Source organism: Oncorhynchus tshawytscha, unplaced genomic scaffold (genome assembly GCF_018296145.1).
Source record: "Oncorhynchus tshawytscha isolate Ot180627B unplaced genomic scaffold, Otsh_v2.0 Un_contig_1400_pilon_pilon, whole genome shotgun sequence".
NCBI lineage: Eukaryota > Metazoa > Chordata > Actinopteri > Salmoniformes > Salmonidae > Oncorhynchus > Oncorhynchus tshawytscha.
The window spans coordinates 18,499-35,887 of NW_024607930.1; the positions used below are offsets into that span (position 1 = coordinate 18,499).

General features: G+C 41.7%; 1 protein-coding gene across 14 annotated transcripts; it reads right to left on the minus strand.

Moving 5' to 3' along the window:
• Nucleotides 1-1,198: 1,198 nt before the first annotated feature.
• Nucleotides 1,199-17,007, minus strand: LOC112253572 (butyrophilin subfamily 2 member A1). Of its 14 annotated transcripts, none has more exons than XM_042312729.1 (14): nt 16,807-17,007; nt 16,598-16,666; nt 15,225-15,575; nt 14,895-15,080; nt 14,392-14,487; nt 13,051-13,167; nt 11,478-11,498; nt 10,628-10,648; nt 10,362-10,382; nt 9,937-9,957; nt 9,672-9,692; nt 3,951-3,971; nt 2,630-2,656; nt 1,199-2,120 (listed from the first exon to the last, which is right to left on the minus strand). In XM_042312729.1, exons 2-14 carry the CDS (start codon nt 16,662-16,664, stop codon nt 1,591-1,593), a joined length of 1,500 nt encoding a protein of 499 aa, XP_042168663.1. In that variant the 5' UTR covers nt 16,665-16,666; nt 16,807-17,007; the 3' UTR covers nt 1,199-1,590. The 14 variants fall into 14 exon arrangements, with proteins under 14 accessions (XP_042168663.1, XP_042168662.1, XP_042168655.1 ...); XM_042312720.1 differs by having other exon boundaries at nt 1,201-2,120; nt 14,392-14,673; nt 14,799-15,080; nt 16,807-17,002; XM_042312734.1 differs by having other exon boundaries at nt 1,978-2,120; nt 2,630-2,676; nt 14,392-14,673; nt 14,799-15,080; nt 16,807-17,006.
• Between the last annotated feature and the right edge of the window lie 382 nt (nt 17,008-17,389).

Sequence of the window (17,389 nt, forward strand, 5' to 3'; positions counted from 1 at the left end):
GTTTTCTGTGTGTCTGCACCAGCCAGAATGGTTTTCTGTTGTGTGTCTGCACCAGCCAGAATGGTTTTCTGTTGTGTGTCTGCACCAGCCAGAATGGTTTTCTGTTGTGTGTCTGCACCAGCCAGAATGGTTTTCTGTTGTGTGTCTGCACCAGCCAGAATGGTTTTCTGTTGTGTGTCTGCACCAGCCAGAATGGTTTTCTGTTGTGTGTCTGCACCAGCCAGAATGGTTTTCTGTTGTGTGTCTGCACCAGCCAGAATGGTTTTCTGTTGTGTGTCTGCACCAGCCAGAATGGTTTTCTGTTGTGTGTCTGCACCAGCCAGAATGGTTTTCTGTTGTGTGTCTGTACCAGCCAGAATGGTTTTCGGTCGTTTCTCTTTGTTATTTTGGTTATTTCCATGTTCATTCTAATAAATATGGACATTTTCCACGCTGCACCTTGGTCCTCACCTTCTTCCACCAACAACGGCCGATACAGCATACAATAGTCTGTCTGCAACAGTAGTCTGTCTGATGACAATGATGGAGATAAAACTATTTTTAAACACTCTTTCAGAACATTTAATTATCAAATGATCATTATGTTAAACACATTTATTTTGTGCTGTTGCTACATTGTTACCTAAATGTAGGAGCACACAGCAGAAAGGTTACACAACCAGTTGCAATTTTAGCATGTAAATCTTGTGCATTCCAGCAAAGCCACTACACAACACTAAACAATACATTAATTGCTAGGTAATGGTTACAAACGGTGCCCACAAACTGTTAGGACCTACATAAAGCTGTCCCATCAGCAGAGTCCCATCAGCAGAGTCCCATCAGCAGAGTCCCATCAGCAGAGTCCCATCAGCAGAGTCCCATCAGCAGAGTCCCATCAGCAGAGTCCCATCCAGAGTCCCATCAGCAGAGTCCCCCAGAGTCCCATCAGCAGAGTCCCATCAGCAGAGTCCCATCAGCAGAGTCCCAACAGCAGAGTCCCAACAGCAGAGTCCCCCAGTCCCATCAGCAGAGTCCCATCAGCAGAGTCCCATCAGCAGAGTCCCATCAGCAGAGTCCCATCAGCAGAGTCCCATCAGCAGAGTCCCAACAGCAGAGTCCCAACAGCAGAGTCCCAACAGCAGAGTCCCATCAGCAGAGTCCCAACAGCAGAGTCCCAACAGCAGAGTCCCAACAGCAGAGTCCCAACAGCAGAGTCCCAACAGCAGAGTCCCAACAGCAGAGTCCCATCAGCAGTCCCAAGACCTTACCACTGCTACACCTGGCTATCGGCGGAGCCATGTCTGGCAGCGAAACAGTTAATTGAGCCTCATTTACTGCCTTCTTAAATATTGCTCATATGGCTGACTTGTTTAAACAAATGTGTTTTCTACTGACAATTGAGATGTACAAACTATGGCATAAGGGAACGACGAGCGGATAAGAGACAATCTGTCATTTCCATTAAGACATAAATGAGCTCGGACGGATGTTGTCAATATAACTACTTGTTCAGCACTTTTTAAAATTATATACAGTATATTTACTGCACATTAGCAGAGTAACAAGCATTTCATAAATAACAATGGCACCCTGTTTGATTTAAAACAGTCAGTCAGTGGCATCCACAGGACAGACAACCAGTGAAATACTATCTGAATCACCAGGATTGAAGAATGGATAGAGTTTCTCAGTGAAGGAGCAGTCAGTGAAAGAGTAGATATGAGACCTGTCCTCCACATTGTAGAAGGAGACCTGACACTTCTCATAATCCACAAACACCCCCACTTTCAGGGGCTTCTCTCTCAGTAAGAGGGTGACAGGGGAATCAGCATGAGCTGTGTACTCTCCATCCTTCAGCTCCACAGTCCAGTATCCATTATTAGGGATTGGTATAAAACTCTCATTCCTATTGATGGACTGTATGACCACCCCCAAAGTCCACTCGGTCTTCCCCTCCACCTTCACCTCATAGTAGAACTTCCCTGAGAAGCCCTCATTTCCCAGGACACAGGACCAATTTGTAAACCTCTTCCCGTTGTCAGAGAGAACCTGATCTAGTTCTCCATGTCTCACTTGTTTCCTGTCATCAGACAGGATGAGTTTACAATGTGCCGTATCAGGGTCTAGAGTCACATCCACTGTGGAGAGAAACATACACTATGTAAACACAATGACATCATCCTCAGTGGTATAATACACTACGGTAAACACAATGACATCATCCTCAGTGGTATAATACACTATGGTAAACACAATGACATTACATCAACATCAGTGGTATAATACACTATGGTAAACACAATGACATCATGACATCAACATCAGTGGTATAATACACTATGGTAAACACAATGAAATCATGACATCAACATCAGTGGTATAATACACTATGGTAAACACAATGAAATCATGACATCAACATCAGTGGTATGATACACTATGGTAAACACAATGACATCATCATCAGAGGTATAATACACTATGGTAAACACAATGACATCAACATCAGTGGTATAATACACTATAGTAAACCCAATGACATCACTACTATTATTCTGTAAGTAAATCCGAGACACTATTTGGTATAATATGTTACGTTTTGTATGGTATGTATTAATTTGTGGATGTCACAGACTATAAAACACACCTGCATGTCTTCTGATGGTTTCAAAGTCTGAAATATAGAGTAAGAGACTGTTGGTTATGAAAATGAGCAACATACTGATGGATATCACAAACTACTGTAAGTGCACATTTGTGTTGTTCAACCCAGACCTCAAACTATGAAGACCTATAATAATTTCTTTTCAATATGTGATAGGAAGCTAAATGTGTTTTTTTGGCTATAGGAATGTGACTGAAAAAGTGAAAAAGTGAAAAAGAAACTGATTGATAGTTTGATGGGATAGTCAGGGATGGTAGAAACAGCTTGAGTTGCCATAGCAACATCAGTGAAACTGGGCAGAAGGGAGTTGTACTTCAAATACAGCAGTTCAGTAACATCAATAATGAACTATTTGTTTTATTTTTATTTAACTAGGCAATTCAGTTTAGAAACAAATTCTTATTTTACAATGAGGGCCTAGCCCGGCCAAAACCTCCCTAACCCGGAAGACGCTGGGCCAATTGTGCGCCGCCCATGGGGACTCCCGATCACAGCCAGTTGGGATACAGCCCGGGATCAAACCATGCACTAGCACTGAGATGCAGTGCCTTAGACCGCTGCGTCACTCGGGAGCCCACAAGCTGACAGAAATCAGGCACTAGAATGACTTTAAAATATGTCCATGTTTACATGACTTCTTTGTTTGATTTCCCACCGTGTTATAAGTCAGAAGACCATCCGGACCTTACTGGGGCGGCAGGGTAGCCTAGTGGTTAGAGCGTTGGTAACAAGTTCAAACCCCGAGCTGACATCTGTCATTCTGCCCCTGAACAGGCAGTTAACCCACTGTTCCTAGGCCATCATTGAAAATAAGAATTTGTTCTTAACTGACTTGCCTGGTTAAATAAATAAAAAAAAACAAGGACCATGTCAACATCCTCTGTAAAATAAACTTGTATTTGCCTCCCTCTGGTGGTAGAAAGTATCACTACATCCATTAATTTTACTTCACTGCAATGTTACTTCAAAGGGGCGGTCCTTGAAAAACATTTTTTAATCCATAGTTCTTTATTTAACATTTTATTCCAGGTGTTTACTGCTCCTTCACACAACAACTCCTTTGGCAGAGGTCACCTAAAATGCTACTTTAATAAAAAACGAAGGATTTCAGCAAACAAAGAAAGTCACACAATTACACAGGACAAACAGGTTCAGGGTAAGAGTTTAAGAATGGACATTTTTACAAGTATCGACTGATAGTCAGAGGTACAGTCCACACACACTCATCACCACTCAACTCCATTGACAAAGCAAACATTTATAAGCCATCATATACAGTAGGTAACAAAGCCTTAATACTTACCCAGCTGAGAAGTCAGGATTTCTACAGATAAACACATACATATAGTCAATTAGACACGTCAGTGGTGTCCAAGGGGGAATCAACATGTGTTCGCTACCTCTCTAGTCTACACTCTAAAAATAAAAGGTTCCTGTATGATCTTTTAGGATAATATAAGGTTTAAAAAAAACAAAATAACCTTACGGTTAATTTAAGAACCTATACTCTGCCATCAGGTCGTATTTAATTTTTTGTATTTGACCCCTTTTTCTCCCCAGTTGGTAGTTACAGTCTAGTCTCATCGCTGCAACTCCCGTACGGACATGGGAGAGGCAAAGGTCATTTTTTCCATTTCTTCCGAAACACAACCCAACCAAATCACACTGCTTCTTGACACAATGCCCACTTAACCCGGAAGCCAGCCGAACCAATGTGTCGGAGGAACCACCGTACACCCAGCGCCGGTGTCAGCGTGCACTGTGCCCGGCCCGCCACAGGAGTCGCTGGTACGCGATGGGACAAGGACATCCCTGCCGGCCAAACCCTCCCCTACCCGGACAATGCTGGGCCCCATTGGTCTCCCGGTCGCGGCCAGCTGCGACAGTGCCTGGACTCAAACCCAGAATCTCTAGCGGAACAGCTAGCCTGATGCAGTGCCTTAGACCACTGCGCCACTTGGGAGGCCCGTCAGTTCATTTGGAACCTTTGTAGACTTAAGGGGAGCTTTGAAGAACCTTTTCAAAAGAGGGGTTTCGTTTTGGAACCAGTAAGTGACTCAATTCCAACTCGTGTGTATAATTCAAATTGAGAACGTTGGCATTATGGGTCAGCTAGGACTCAGGTAAGGCGTTACAATACAGTTTTTATCACTATTACATGAACTAAGAAACCTACTATATACTCTTGTTTTCTAGCCTATGAAATTACCTGTGGGGCCTTTGTCTGGCAAATACATTTCTGTTGTTACACTATAGAAGCGTTGGATTCCCTGTTTTGTGGTTACTTTGGAAGCGCGTCTGATGGCGACATCACATGACTGGATTCCGAATTGCGGTTATATTTGACAAAAAACGTTGCTGAATGGAACGCTGACGAAAGGTTTATGAACACGATCACTCATCAGACCGGAGGTAAAGAGGCGAACATTTCATCTGACCGGAGGTAAAACTAGTGTCGCTCCTCAACTGTAAATGAATGTTCCCTGTGACAGTGTTAGAAGTGACTGATGCTATTGAAGCTCTGTGTCTGTTTGATTTGAGCTTTTCACTGTGAATAAAGGGGAGAAAAGTGTGCTTGTTCTTCCGTTTTGGTTCTGCTCTATGTGTTGAATGAATTTGTGGAACTTGTAAGGGTGCATTTATACGGAGACTTGATTACACACAGGTGGATTGTATTTATCATCATTAGTCATTTAGGTCAACATTGGATCATTCAGAGATCCTCACTGAACATCTGGAGAGAGATTGCTGCACTGAAAGTAAAGGGGCTGAATAATTTTGCACGCCCAATTTTTCAGTTTTTGATTTGTTAAAAAAGTTTGAAATATCCAATAAATGTCGTTCCACTTCATGATTGTGTCCCACTTGTTGTTGATTCTTCACAAAAAAATACAGTTTTATATCTTTATGTTTGAAGCCTGAAATGTGTCAAAAGGTCGCAAAGTTCAAGGGGGCCGAATACTTTCGCAAGGCACTGTATGTACGGCCACTGTGGGAACGATGTCATCGATGCACTTTAATGAAGCAGGTGACTGATGTGGTAAACTCCTCACCACTTCCGAATTGAGCGTGTCACTGGTACTTCCTGGTTGAGTTTTTACTTGTAAACAGGATTAAGGAGGATAGTTATGGTCAGATTAGCCAGAGATCTAGTCCACATTTACCAACATATGGAGGCTGACAGAGGGTATGCAGAGGCCAAAAGACTTCTGAAAAAAGCACTTTGGAGACTAGTATAGAATCATCACAGCTTATATTGAGAAAGCTCTCAGCTGGTCGTCCAACAAGACTGAAGATTCTGAATCCTTACAGAATGCTACAACACTATGGATAATGTTCAATATATGGAGGAAATGGACAGCCAATCAAATATGAGCGCCATAGTCTCAAAGCTGCCATACAAGTTGAAAGAAAAATGTAGAGTCGGCTTATGACCTACAAGAGAGAAATGGAAGAAGAGCCAGGTTTGCTCATCTGGTTACTAAGCTAGGATAGCCTCATAAGGTCAACCAATCTTTAAAGGCTTAACCTACAACTTGATAACTTCACCCATACTTATTGATACACTGTGGCCAAGAGTGGTAATATGCCTACGAGACAAAAAAAATGCATAGGAAGAACCGAAACAGACCAAGAAACGACAGAGCAAGAACCTCTGACCATGGCCTCCTTGAAAACCCAAGATGTCACTTTAGGAAGAAGTTAGGCTGTCTCACATCCTCAAAGTGATCAAAGAAGGCCATAACTCCCTCACAGCACAATTTAACTTGAAACCGTCTGAGTTCAGCTGCTCCATCTCAGCACAGTTGGCTGAAATCAAAAACTCCATCTAAGGTTTGACAGCGATTATCAACACGCTAGGATCACAAATGGAAGAAGCTGAAGAGCTGCTGAGGACAAGCTAGAGGGAATGGGGACAGAACTACAGAAACTGAGCAAAACCAACAATACCTGATGAATAAGGTGAACCATTTAGAAAACTACAGCAGGCCAAGTAACATTAGAATTATTGGCCTCCGCGAGGCCTGTGAAGGGACGGACCCCATTGGTTTCTCTGCTGCCATTATCCCCTCCCTACTGGGCAAAGAACATTTGGAGGAACCCCTGGTTATCGAACGGGAACACAGGTCACTCGCCCATCGCCCATCCCTTGATCAGAACCCACAATCCATCCTTGTTCAGTTCCTGAGGTACCAGGACAGAGAGAAAGTTTTCAGAACCATGGCCAAACATTTCAAGGAGAAAGGAGTGATCCTATAAAATGGGGAGGCGATTAAATTATTTCCAGACATGAGTCCCGGGATAATCAAACACAGGAAGGAATTCGACCAGGTGAAAAAATAACTTACTTCCAAGAACATACTCTTTGCGCCGCTTCAACTGAGGGGAGGAGGGGAATTGTTTGTTCTGTTTACTTTATATTACAGCACTGTTTTGTGCTGTGAGACCTTCACTTTATAATATGTGTTTGCCTATAGGCTCACTGAAAATAGGCAATAGAATATCCCACACTCCTATTGGAAATAATCATGACATTTACGTTCGTATATTAAGTCAACAATATGGCTAAGATAGTAAATCATACATCATTAAACGTTAATGGACTGAACGGTCCTGTTAAACAAAGTCCTTATTTCCTAGAAAAAGCTAAAGACTGATGTTGCGTTTATACAAGAAACACATCTAACATGGGCAGAACATAAAAAGTTAGAGGGAATTGTAGCGTCTGCTTCCAGCTCACACTCTCAAACACGTAGATCCCCTGAACACAGCTCACTCTCCAGATCCCAATCACCTGAATACTGTTCACACACCTGTATGTCATTATCACACCTATTTAGTTCAGTTCTTTGCACCCCATCATTGTGAGGTATTGGTTGTTTTGTGACACACATCTATGATAGTGTGATAGTTTTTGCCTGCCTCACTAACGACGACTTTTGCCTATTCCCTGCCTGTACTTTAGCCTATCGGATTTCCTGTTATCAACCTATTGCCTGATCTCCCGGACTACATCATTAGCCATTTCCCTGCCTGTACTGTTGCCTTTTTGGACCATCTGTGTATGACCTTCTGCCTGCCCCTGGACTCAGCTACCTGCCTCCTCCTGTGGTCCTTTACAATAAACACCTGCTGCGCTCTGCGCTTGAAACCAGCTCTCTGTCTCCCCTCGTGTTCATTACAGGAATTGGCAGGACAGGTCATTGCCTCTTCATATAACACAAAGACACAGGGAGTAGCTGTGTTGATTAATAAGAATTTACCCTTCTGTGTAACGAAAACAAATATTGATCCACTGGGACGTTATATAGTGGTCCATGGCAGAATGGGAGCCTAAACCCAACTCTTTTTAAAAAAGCAGAATTTTGTCAATTTATCAGAGAACAAATTAAGTTTCAGTGAAAGAAACTGTCCTTCCTCTCCCAGTAGTTTTGTACTCTGGGATACATTAAAGGCCTTTCTTAGGGGTCAAATAATTTATTATACCAAAGGTCTCAAGAGAAATGCACTGCTGAATTGAATGGTACTACAAAAATAACACCAAAAATCTGTCTCTAAAGAAACATTCCGCTCATTGGTGTATAAAACCTATGGTTCCACCATTGGGGTGCCAGGACAGATAGAGCTTGGACTGGACTGAGCGGGAGCTTCCCTCCCAGGGGTGGGAGGGCCAAGAGACCAGAGGTGGCAGAACGGGGTGTAGGGTTTTCTCATAGCCTGAAAGAAGGGTTGCTGCTACGTAGGCAAGCACCATGATCTTGTAGTGGACGCAAGATTTGACTGGAAGCCAGTGGATTGTGCAAAGGAGCGGGTTGACATGAGAGAACTTGGGAAGGTTGAAAACCAGGTGGGCTGTAGCATTCTGGATAAATTGCAGAGGTTTCATGGCACAAGCAGAGAGCCCAGCCAACAGAGATTTATATTAGTCAAGACTGGAGATGACAAGTGCCTGGATTAGGACCTGTGCCGCTTCCTGTGTGAGGTATGGTCATATGGATGTTGTAGAGCATGAACCTGCGGTAGCGAGACGCTGCTTTGATGTTTTCAGAGAATGACAGGGTGTTGTCCAGGTTCACGCCAAGGTTCTTTGCACTCTGGGTGTGTGACACTGTGGAGTTCTCAATTGTGATGGAGAGGTGTGAGGATATGAATGAGCCAGGTGACTTGTTGTATAGAGAGAAGAGGAGAGAAACTAGAACAGAACCCTGGGGGACACCAGTAGTGAGAGAACATGGTGCAGACCCAGATCCTCTCTACTGATGGTTCCCAGTGTCGAAGGCAGTGGATAGATCTAGGAGGATGAGAATAGATGAGAGAGAGTCTGCTTTGTCTGTACGGAGAGCCTCCGTGACACAAAGAAGAGCAGTCTCGGTTGAGTGACCCGGCCTGAAGCCTGACTGGTTAGGGTCAAGAAGACTGTTCTGAGAGCAATAACGAGAGAGTTGATCAGAGATAGCATGCTCAATTGTTTTGGAAAAAAGAAAAGGATACAGGTCTATAGCTTGACGTCAGATGAGTCAAGTGTTGGTTTCTCAACAGTTTTCCGTGTGTATCAAGAATGGTCCACCACCAAAGGATATCCAGCCAACTTGACACATATGTGGGAAGCATTGGAGTTAACATGGACTGGTATCCCTTGGGAATGCTTTCAACACCTTGTAAAGTCCATGCCCTAACAAATTGAGGCAAAAGGGGTTGCAACACAATATTAGGAAGGGGTTCCTAATGGTTTGTACTCTCAAGCGTATGTCAGACTTGTTCTGGAAGAGGTGGACCAAAGAGTATCTTCCTGAGTTGCAGAAGCAACAAAAATTAACACGAGAAGAAAATTTGTCTCTGGGGACATGGTTCTGAGCAATATGACTCTTATCTCTGTACAAAGTGTTGATGGGTTAAAGGTTCCAAACTGTCTATTCATCACGTACCTGTGGCCTCAAGGTAAGTTTTGAATTGGTTTACTAATAGCCTTTATAAAATGGTTCACATAATTCTTGCAAAGAGATGATCTGAAGACACTACTTACCCTTCTCCTTCCTGAGGACATCTGTAAACATATAGAGTAGATGGAAGACAGTGAGAACATCATTAACATGAACACTAGTAGATGTAGTCTCTCTCTGGGACTCCTTGTCTCATATCAATGTTCCAACATCAGAAGGAACATCTTCAATGAGCTCAAAATAACCTTCTTAAAATGTTTTCGTACTTGAAGTCGGTAAATTAAAGAGAATTTTACTTTTGTGGTTCTAATAATGTTATCAAAGTGATGATTTGAAGACAGTACTTACCTCGATTCTCAGTGAGGTAATCTGTAAACATGTAGAGTAGATGGAAGACAGTGAGAACATCATTAACATGAACACTAGAAGATATAGTCTCTCTCTGGGACTCCTTGGTCAGGATTCAATCCAATGTGCAGTATACTGCAGGGCACTTCACAGCTGACAATGCAGTTTTTAAAGGCATTTTCCACCATCATTCACAGAGATCACATTCATGGTAAACACTGCACATGTCGATTCATGTGTAAAATACCTTTAAAAGTCTGTTATAGTGTGCTGTGTTATAATGTGTCTTGAAATGAATCCCGGACCTTGTCTCATAACACTGTTCCAACATCAGAAGGAACATCTTCAATGTGCTCAGCCACAAAAAAAGACTTAACATGGTTCACATAATTCTAGTAAAGTGAAGAGCTGAAGACACTACTTACATTTGTGTTCACAGAGTTCATCTGTAAACATGTGGAGTAGATGGAAGACAGTGAGAACATCATTAACATGAACACCAGAAGATGTAGTCTCTCTCTGGGATTCCTTGTATCATATCAATGTTCCAACATCAGAACTAACATCTTCAATGAGCTCAAAATAACCTTCTTAAAATGTTTTTTTTACTTGAAGTCGGTAAATTAAAGAAAATGTCACTTTTGTGGTTCAAATAATGTTATCGAAGTGATGATCTGAAGACTGTACTTACAATTCTGGTTACAGAGGTCATCTGTAAATATGTAGAGTAGATGGAAGACAGTGAGAACATCATTAACATGAACACTAAAAGATGTAGTCTCTCTCTGGGACTCCTTGGTCGGGATTCAATCCAATGTGTGATAAACGTCAGGGCACTTCACAGCTGACAATGCACTTTTTTAAAGGCATTTTCCACCAGCAATCATGGAGATTGTATTCATGGTAAACACTGCACATGTCGACTCAAGTGTAAACTACCTTTAAAAGTCTGTTATAGTGTGCTGTGTTATAATGCACCTTGAATTGAATCCTGGCCCTTGTCTCATACCACTGTTCCAACATCAGAAGGAACATCTGGGGCCAATCAGAAGTTGATCAGAAGGATCAGAAGCCAATCAGAAGTTGATCAGAAGGATCAGAAGCCAATCAGAAGTTGAAACGATAACAAAGTGTGATCCCAGCCACTGTTGTTTTGGTAAAAAGCTGAGGGAGGGGCTGGAGAAATAACATCACTCTCAAAATCATAGACAGAATTATGGATGCAAGGACTGACCACCCACGATACTGTATATACATTATAGTTTTAAATATGTTTGGAGGCTGTATAGTGTTTGCTTGCATTTACTTTGTTTACAAACATTGAGATAAAACAAGGTTATATTGTGGGTTCTGATGGGGTACAACAGTTAACCTAAGCTCTTTAATCATTTATAAGTTATATTCTTCAAGAATCAGTGGGTACATATAATTAATTTATAAGTCAAAAAATGGATGTAGCAACTACCGATTGTCCCTTTGTGCTAAAAAAAAACTGTGTTTAATTAAATTTAGCAAAGTGATGATCTGAAGACACTACTTACCTAGATTCCTAGTGAGTTTATCTGTAAACATGTAGAGTAGATGGAAGACAGTGAGAACATCATCAACATGAACACTAGAAGATATAGTCTCTCTCTGGGACTCCTTGTCTCATATCACTTCTCTAACGTCACAAATCCTAATTGAGTTCCACCACCTAAGTGAGTCCAGAGTACCTCTGAGAGACAACTTCTACAATGAAGATATTCTACCCTAGCACCACTTCTTAATTTCATTCATTAAATGTGACTGGTCCATCAGTGATCCAGGTGTATCAGAGACTACCTCTCTCTAGACTAGTGGTCCTCTACAGCCTCAACACAAACATCAACATTAATGTGACTGGTCCATCAGTGATCCAGGTGTATCAGAGACCACCCCTCTCTCTAGTCTAGTGGTCCTCTACAGCCTCAACACACACATCAACATTAATGTGACTGGTCCATCAGTGATCCAGGTGTATCAGAGACCACCCCTCTCTCTAGACTAGTGGTCCTCTACAGCCTCAACACAAACATCAACATTAATGTGACTGGTCCATCAGTGATCCAGGTGTATCAGAGACCACCCCTCTCTCTAGTCTAGTGGTCCTCTACAGCCTCAACACACACATCAACATTAATGTGACTGGTCCATCAGTGATCCAGGTGTATCAGAGACCACCCCTCTCTCTAGTCTAGTGGTCCTCTACAGCCTCAACACACACATCAACATTAATGTGACTGGTCCATCAGTGATCCAGGTGTATCAGAGACCACCCCTCTCTCTAGTCTAGTGGTCCTCTACAGTCTCAACACATCTTGTTCTAGAACATCAACATTAATGTGACTGGTCCATCAGTGATCCAGGTGTATCAGAGACTACCTCTCTCTAGTCTAGTGGTCCTCTACAGTCTCAACACATCTTGTTCTAGAACATCAACATTAATGTGACTGGTCCATCAGTGATCCAGATGTATCAGAGACCACCTCTCTCTAGTCTAGTGGTCCTCTACAGCCTCAACACACACATCAACATTAATGTGACTGGTCCATCAGTGATCCAGGTGTATCAGAGACCACCTCTCTCTCTAGTCTAGTGGTCCTCTACAGCCTCAACACATCTTGTTCTAGAACATCAACATTAATGGGACTGGTCCATCAGTGATCCAGGTGTATCAGAGACTACCTCTCTCTAGTCTAGTGGTCCTCTACAGTCTCAACACATCTTGTTCTAGAACATCAACATTAATGTGACTGGTCCATCAGTGATCCAGGTGTATCAGAGACCACCCCTCTCTCTAGTCTAGTGGTCCTCTACAGTCTCAACACATCTTGTTCTAGAACATCAACATTAATGTGACTGGTCCATCAGTGATCCAGATGTATCAGAGACCACCTCTCTCTAGTCTAGTGGTCCTCTACAGTCTCAACACATCCTTAAAATCAGTCATCAGTGTTAACATGTTAATCATCTGCAGGTGTAGTTTTATCATGTATCCATAGAACACAACCACTGTGAATGTGGTGAGGTTGAAAAAATACATTGCAGACATTTTTTTCTAACAATGAAACATTCATATAATCTCTCCATTACCTTTTTTATTACGTATGCAGTAGACAGCCAGAGATAACCCAATCACAGTGACGGCTCCCAGACAGCATAACACAATGACGGCCATTCTCAATGGGGTTGCGTAATCAAACAACTCACCTAAAACACACACATCAACAACAGGGTCTGGTACTAATACTACCACACATCAACAACAGGGTCTGGTACTAATACTACCACACATCAACAACAGAGTTGGGTACTAATACTACCACACATCAACAACAGGGTCTGGTACTAATACTACCACACATCAACAACAGGGTTGGGTACTAATACTACCACACATCAACAACAGGGTTGGGTACTAATACTACCACACATCATTACACATCAACAACAGGGTCTGGTACTAATACTACCACACATCAACAACAGGGTCTGGTACTAATACTACCACACATCAACAACAGGGTCTGGTACTAATACTACCACACATCAACAACAGGGTTGGGTACTAATACTAACACACATCATTACACATCAACAACAGGGTTTGGTACTGATACTACCACACACATCATTACACATCAACAACAGGGTCTGGTACTAATACTACCACACATCAACAACAGGGTTTGGTACTAATACTACCACACATCATTACACATCAACAACAGGGTTTGGTACTAATACTACCACACATCATTACATATCAACAACAGGGTTTGGTACTAATACTACCACACATCATTACACATCAAAAACTGGGTTTGGTACTAATACTACCACACATCATTACATATCAACAACAGGGTTTGGTACTAATACTACCACACATCAAAAACTGGGTTTGGTACTAATACTACAACACATCATTACATATCAACAACAGGGTTTGGTACTAATACTACCACACATCAACAACAGGGTCTGGTACTAATACTACCACACATCATTACACATCAACAACAGGGTTTGGTACTAATACTACCACACATCAACAACAGGGTTTGGTACTAATACTACCACACATCATTTCACATCAACAACAGGGTTTGGTACTAATACTACCACACATCATTTCACATCAACAACAGGGTTTAGTACTAATACTACCACACATCATTACACATCAACAACAGGGTTTGGTACTGATACTATCACACATCAACAACAGGGTTGGGTACTAATACTACCACACATCATTTCACATCAACAACAGGGTTTGGTACTAATACTACCACACATCAACAACATAATCAACAACTAAGGGTTTGTATAATACTACCAACCAAAGCCTTTGGTTAAAACACATACTGTACATTAACACATCAATATCTCCAGTGTTTCATGTCTAAATAACATTATGTTGTTACTCACTAGGGAGGTGAATCTCTGTCTCCATCTTCTCATTGATCCTGCTCTGTTGGACTCTGCAGGTAAAGTGGTTGGTGTCAGTCTCCTGGACAATGACATGTTGTTTAACTGTGTAGAATCCCTTGTAGTCTTTATCTATCTCAGGAGGACCAGCAGAGAGATTGACTCCTTTACTGTCCAGCCACACCAGCTCAGGCTCAGGGTGCCAGCCTTCTGATTCACACAGCAGACCCATCCCTCCCTCTCTGTGTCCCTCAATGGACACCACTGGCTTGGATCCTACAACTACAGACACACAGACAGACTGATGTTAACTGGTGACAGGCTGTGAACAAATAGACACATACTGTACATTAACACATCAATATCTCCAGTGTTTCATGTCTAAATAATATTATGTTGTTACTCACTAGGGAGGTGAATCTCTGTCTCCATCTTCTCATTGATCCTGCTCTGTTGGACTCTGCAGGTAAAGTGGTTGGTGTCAGTCTCCTGGACAATGACATGTTGTTTGACTGTGTAGAATCCATCTAAGTCTCTATGTATCTCAGGAGGACCAGCAGAGAGATGGACTCCTTTACTGTTCAGCCACACCAGCTCAGGCTCAGGGTGCCAGCCTTCTGATTCACACAGCAGACCCATCCCTCCCTCTCTGTGTCCCTCAATGGACACCACTGGCTTGGATCCTACAGCTACAGACACACAGATAGACTGGATGTTACCTGGTGACAGGCTGTGAACAAATAGACACATACTGTGTCCAGTAATATGAAGGAAAGAGGTGATGTCATTGTACTGTAATTAGATTATTACATTAACATGAAAATAAACCTCACCTTTAACGAGGACTTGAACAGTGAAATCATCATACCAGCTCTTTGACTGAATAAAGCATTTGTAATGTCCCTCATCAGTGCCTTGTACCCTGGTCAGTTTCAAAGAGGTGTTGCCCCTCCACAGTTCCTCTTCAAACAGTGAAGTTCTTCCACTATAGAAGAGAATCTGATCCTCTCGTATGATTCTGTGGTTTTGGTAACGAAAGACACGACTGTCTAAGAAGTCCAGGTTAAGCCAGTCCACTGTCATGTCCTCAGCACTGATGTTGGGTTTGAGGTAACAGGGCAGAATGATGTCATCACCAGCTACAGCAACAATGGAATCAGTTGGACCAAGAACCTCAAACCTCTCTGAAGAGAACAGACAGATGAACAGTTTCAATAGTTTCAATTGTTCTCCTCTGTCATCTGCTCTGATCTGAAATACACTGTAGTATATATAGTAGTACTAGACACTGTAGTATATATAGTAGTACTATACACTGTAGTATATATAGTAGTACTAGACACTGTAGTATATATAGTAGTACTAGACACTGTATTATATATAGTAGTACTATACACTGTAGTATATATAGTAGTACTAGACACTGTAGTATATATAGTAGTACTAGACACTGTAGTATATATAGTAGTACTAGACACTGTAGTATATATAGTAGTACTAGACACTGTATTATATATAGTAGTACTAGACACTGTATAATATATAGTAGTACTATACACTGTAGTATATATAGTAGTTCTAGACACTGTAGTATGTATAGTAGTACTATACACTGTAGTATATATAGTAGTTCTAGACACTGTAGTATGTATAGTAGTACTATACACTGTAGTATATATAGTAGTTCTAGTACTATACACTGTAGTATATATAGTAGTACTATACACTGTAGGATATATAGTAGTACTATACACTGTAGGATATATAGTAGTACTATAGGGTGGAGGCCTACAGAAGAGTTGGATTCACCATTAGTTTAGTTTTTACATTAGTGCAGAGGAAGGAAAGGAGACTAGGAGAGGAATCCACCTTAGGTTATGCACCTTAACACTACACAAGCAACTAAAGACACAATGAGATAATATTAATCACACACACACCAGTACAGATGAAGGACAGGAGACTAGGAGAGGAAATCACCTTTGGCCAGACACCCTAAAGGGATCTCCACAGTTTACACAATGGAGCCGACGGACAATAGTAGTAGAACTATGTAGACAGAGAAGCAAAAGGACCTCATTCGTTTGATTAGACTGTGTAGAACCCTTAAGACCACAATAGTGACTAAAGACACAATGAGATCATATTAATCACACACACAGAGGTATTAAAGGCAGTGAGATATTAAATGTGTTTTCTACTGTACCAGAGCCTGCTGTGTGTAGGAGATGTAGAAGAATCAGACACAGACATTCTAGTTGAGTCACCTTCATCCCTGAAGACAATTAGATTCATCATAAAGAGAAAGACTAACACAACTTGAAACCAGGAAAGCAATACTGAAGCATCACTTCTACAATAACAATGATAACATAGTATAACACATTTCAATAGCAAACTAGCTGATCCATTTACCTGGTTGAATCGGTCCTATTGAGGCACTGCAGTCTGATAAATGTACTAGTGTTCTGTGATCAAACTATTGTGATGTGATCAAACCACCTTCTTCTTTCTATTCCTTGGAACAAGAACCTGTTCAACTGCATCGCTGCACACAACTGTTGCATAGTGAGCTCAGAATCAGATAACATGGGTGTGAACTGTGGTGGTAAGTTTTGGTTGTGGATTCCAAGCCTGGCTGATGTGCAGACCATGTGACACAGAGACACATACTCCTTTTATATAGTATGATATGTTTATGTTAGGTTACATGACTAGACTAGATGTAACTTAGTAAACGTAAATCCAGAACATTTAAATTAGTATATGTTACGTTTGATATGGTCACATAAGACAGATGGTGATTTAAGGCAAAACTGAAAGGAGGGTGGTTGGTCAAGGTGGAAGTATAACATAAACATCCAGTGTAATGATCTAGTGTTAACGTGTTTGAATCTCACCACAGACAAACACACGTTCACACTCATGTACCTCTTCTAAATCATTTCCATTTGAATGGACATTAAAAGGAACAGCCAAGGAGAGCAACGCTTTCAAA

Coding starts and splice junctions, on each gene's coding strand:
- LOC112253572 (XM_042312720.1), bottom strand. CDS start 16,664: ATGAAGGTGACTCAACTAGAATGTCTGTGTCTGATTCTTCTACATCTC. Junction 14,674..14,798: donor GACAGAGATTCACCTCCCTA/GTGAGTAACAAC, acceptor GTGTGTCTGTAG/TTGTAGGATCCAAGCCAGTG. Junction 9,693..9,936: donor TTACCTCACTGAGAATCGAG/GTAAGTACTGTC, acceptor ATATGTTTACAG/ATGTCCTCAGGAAGGAGAAG.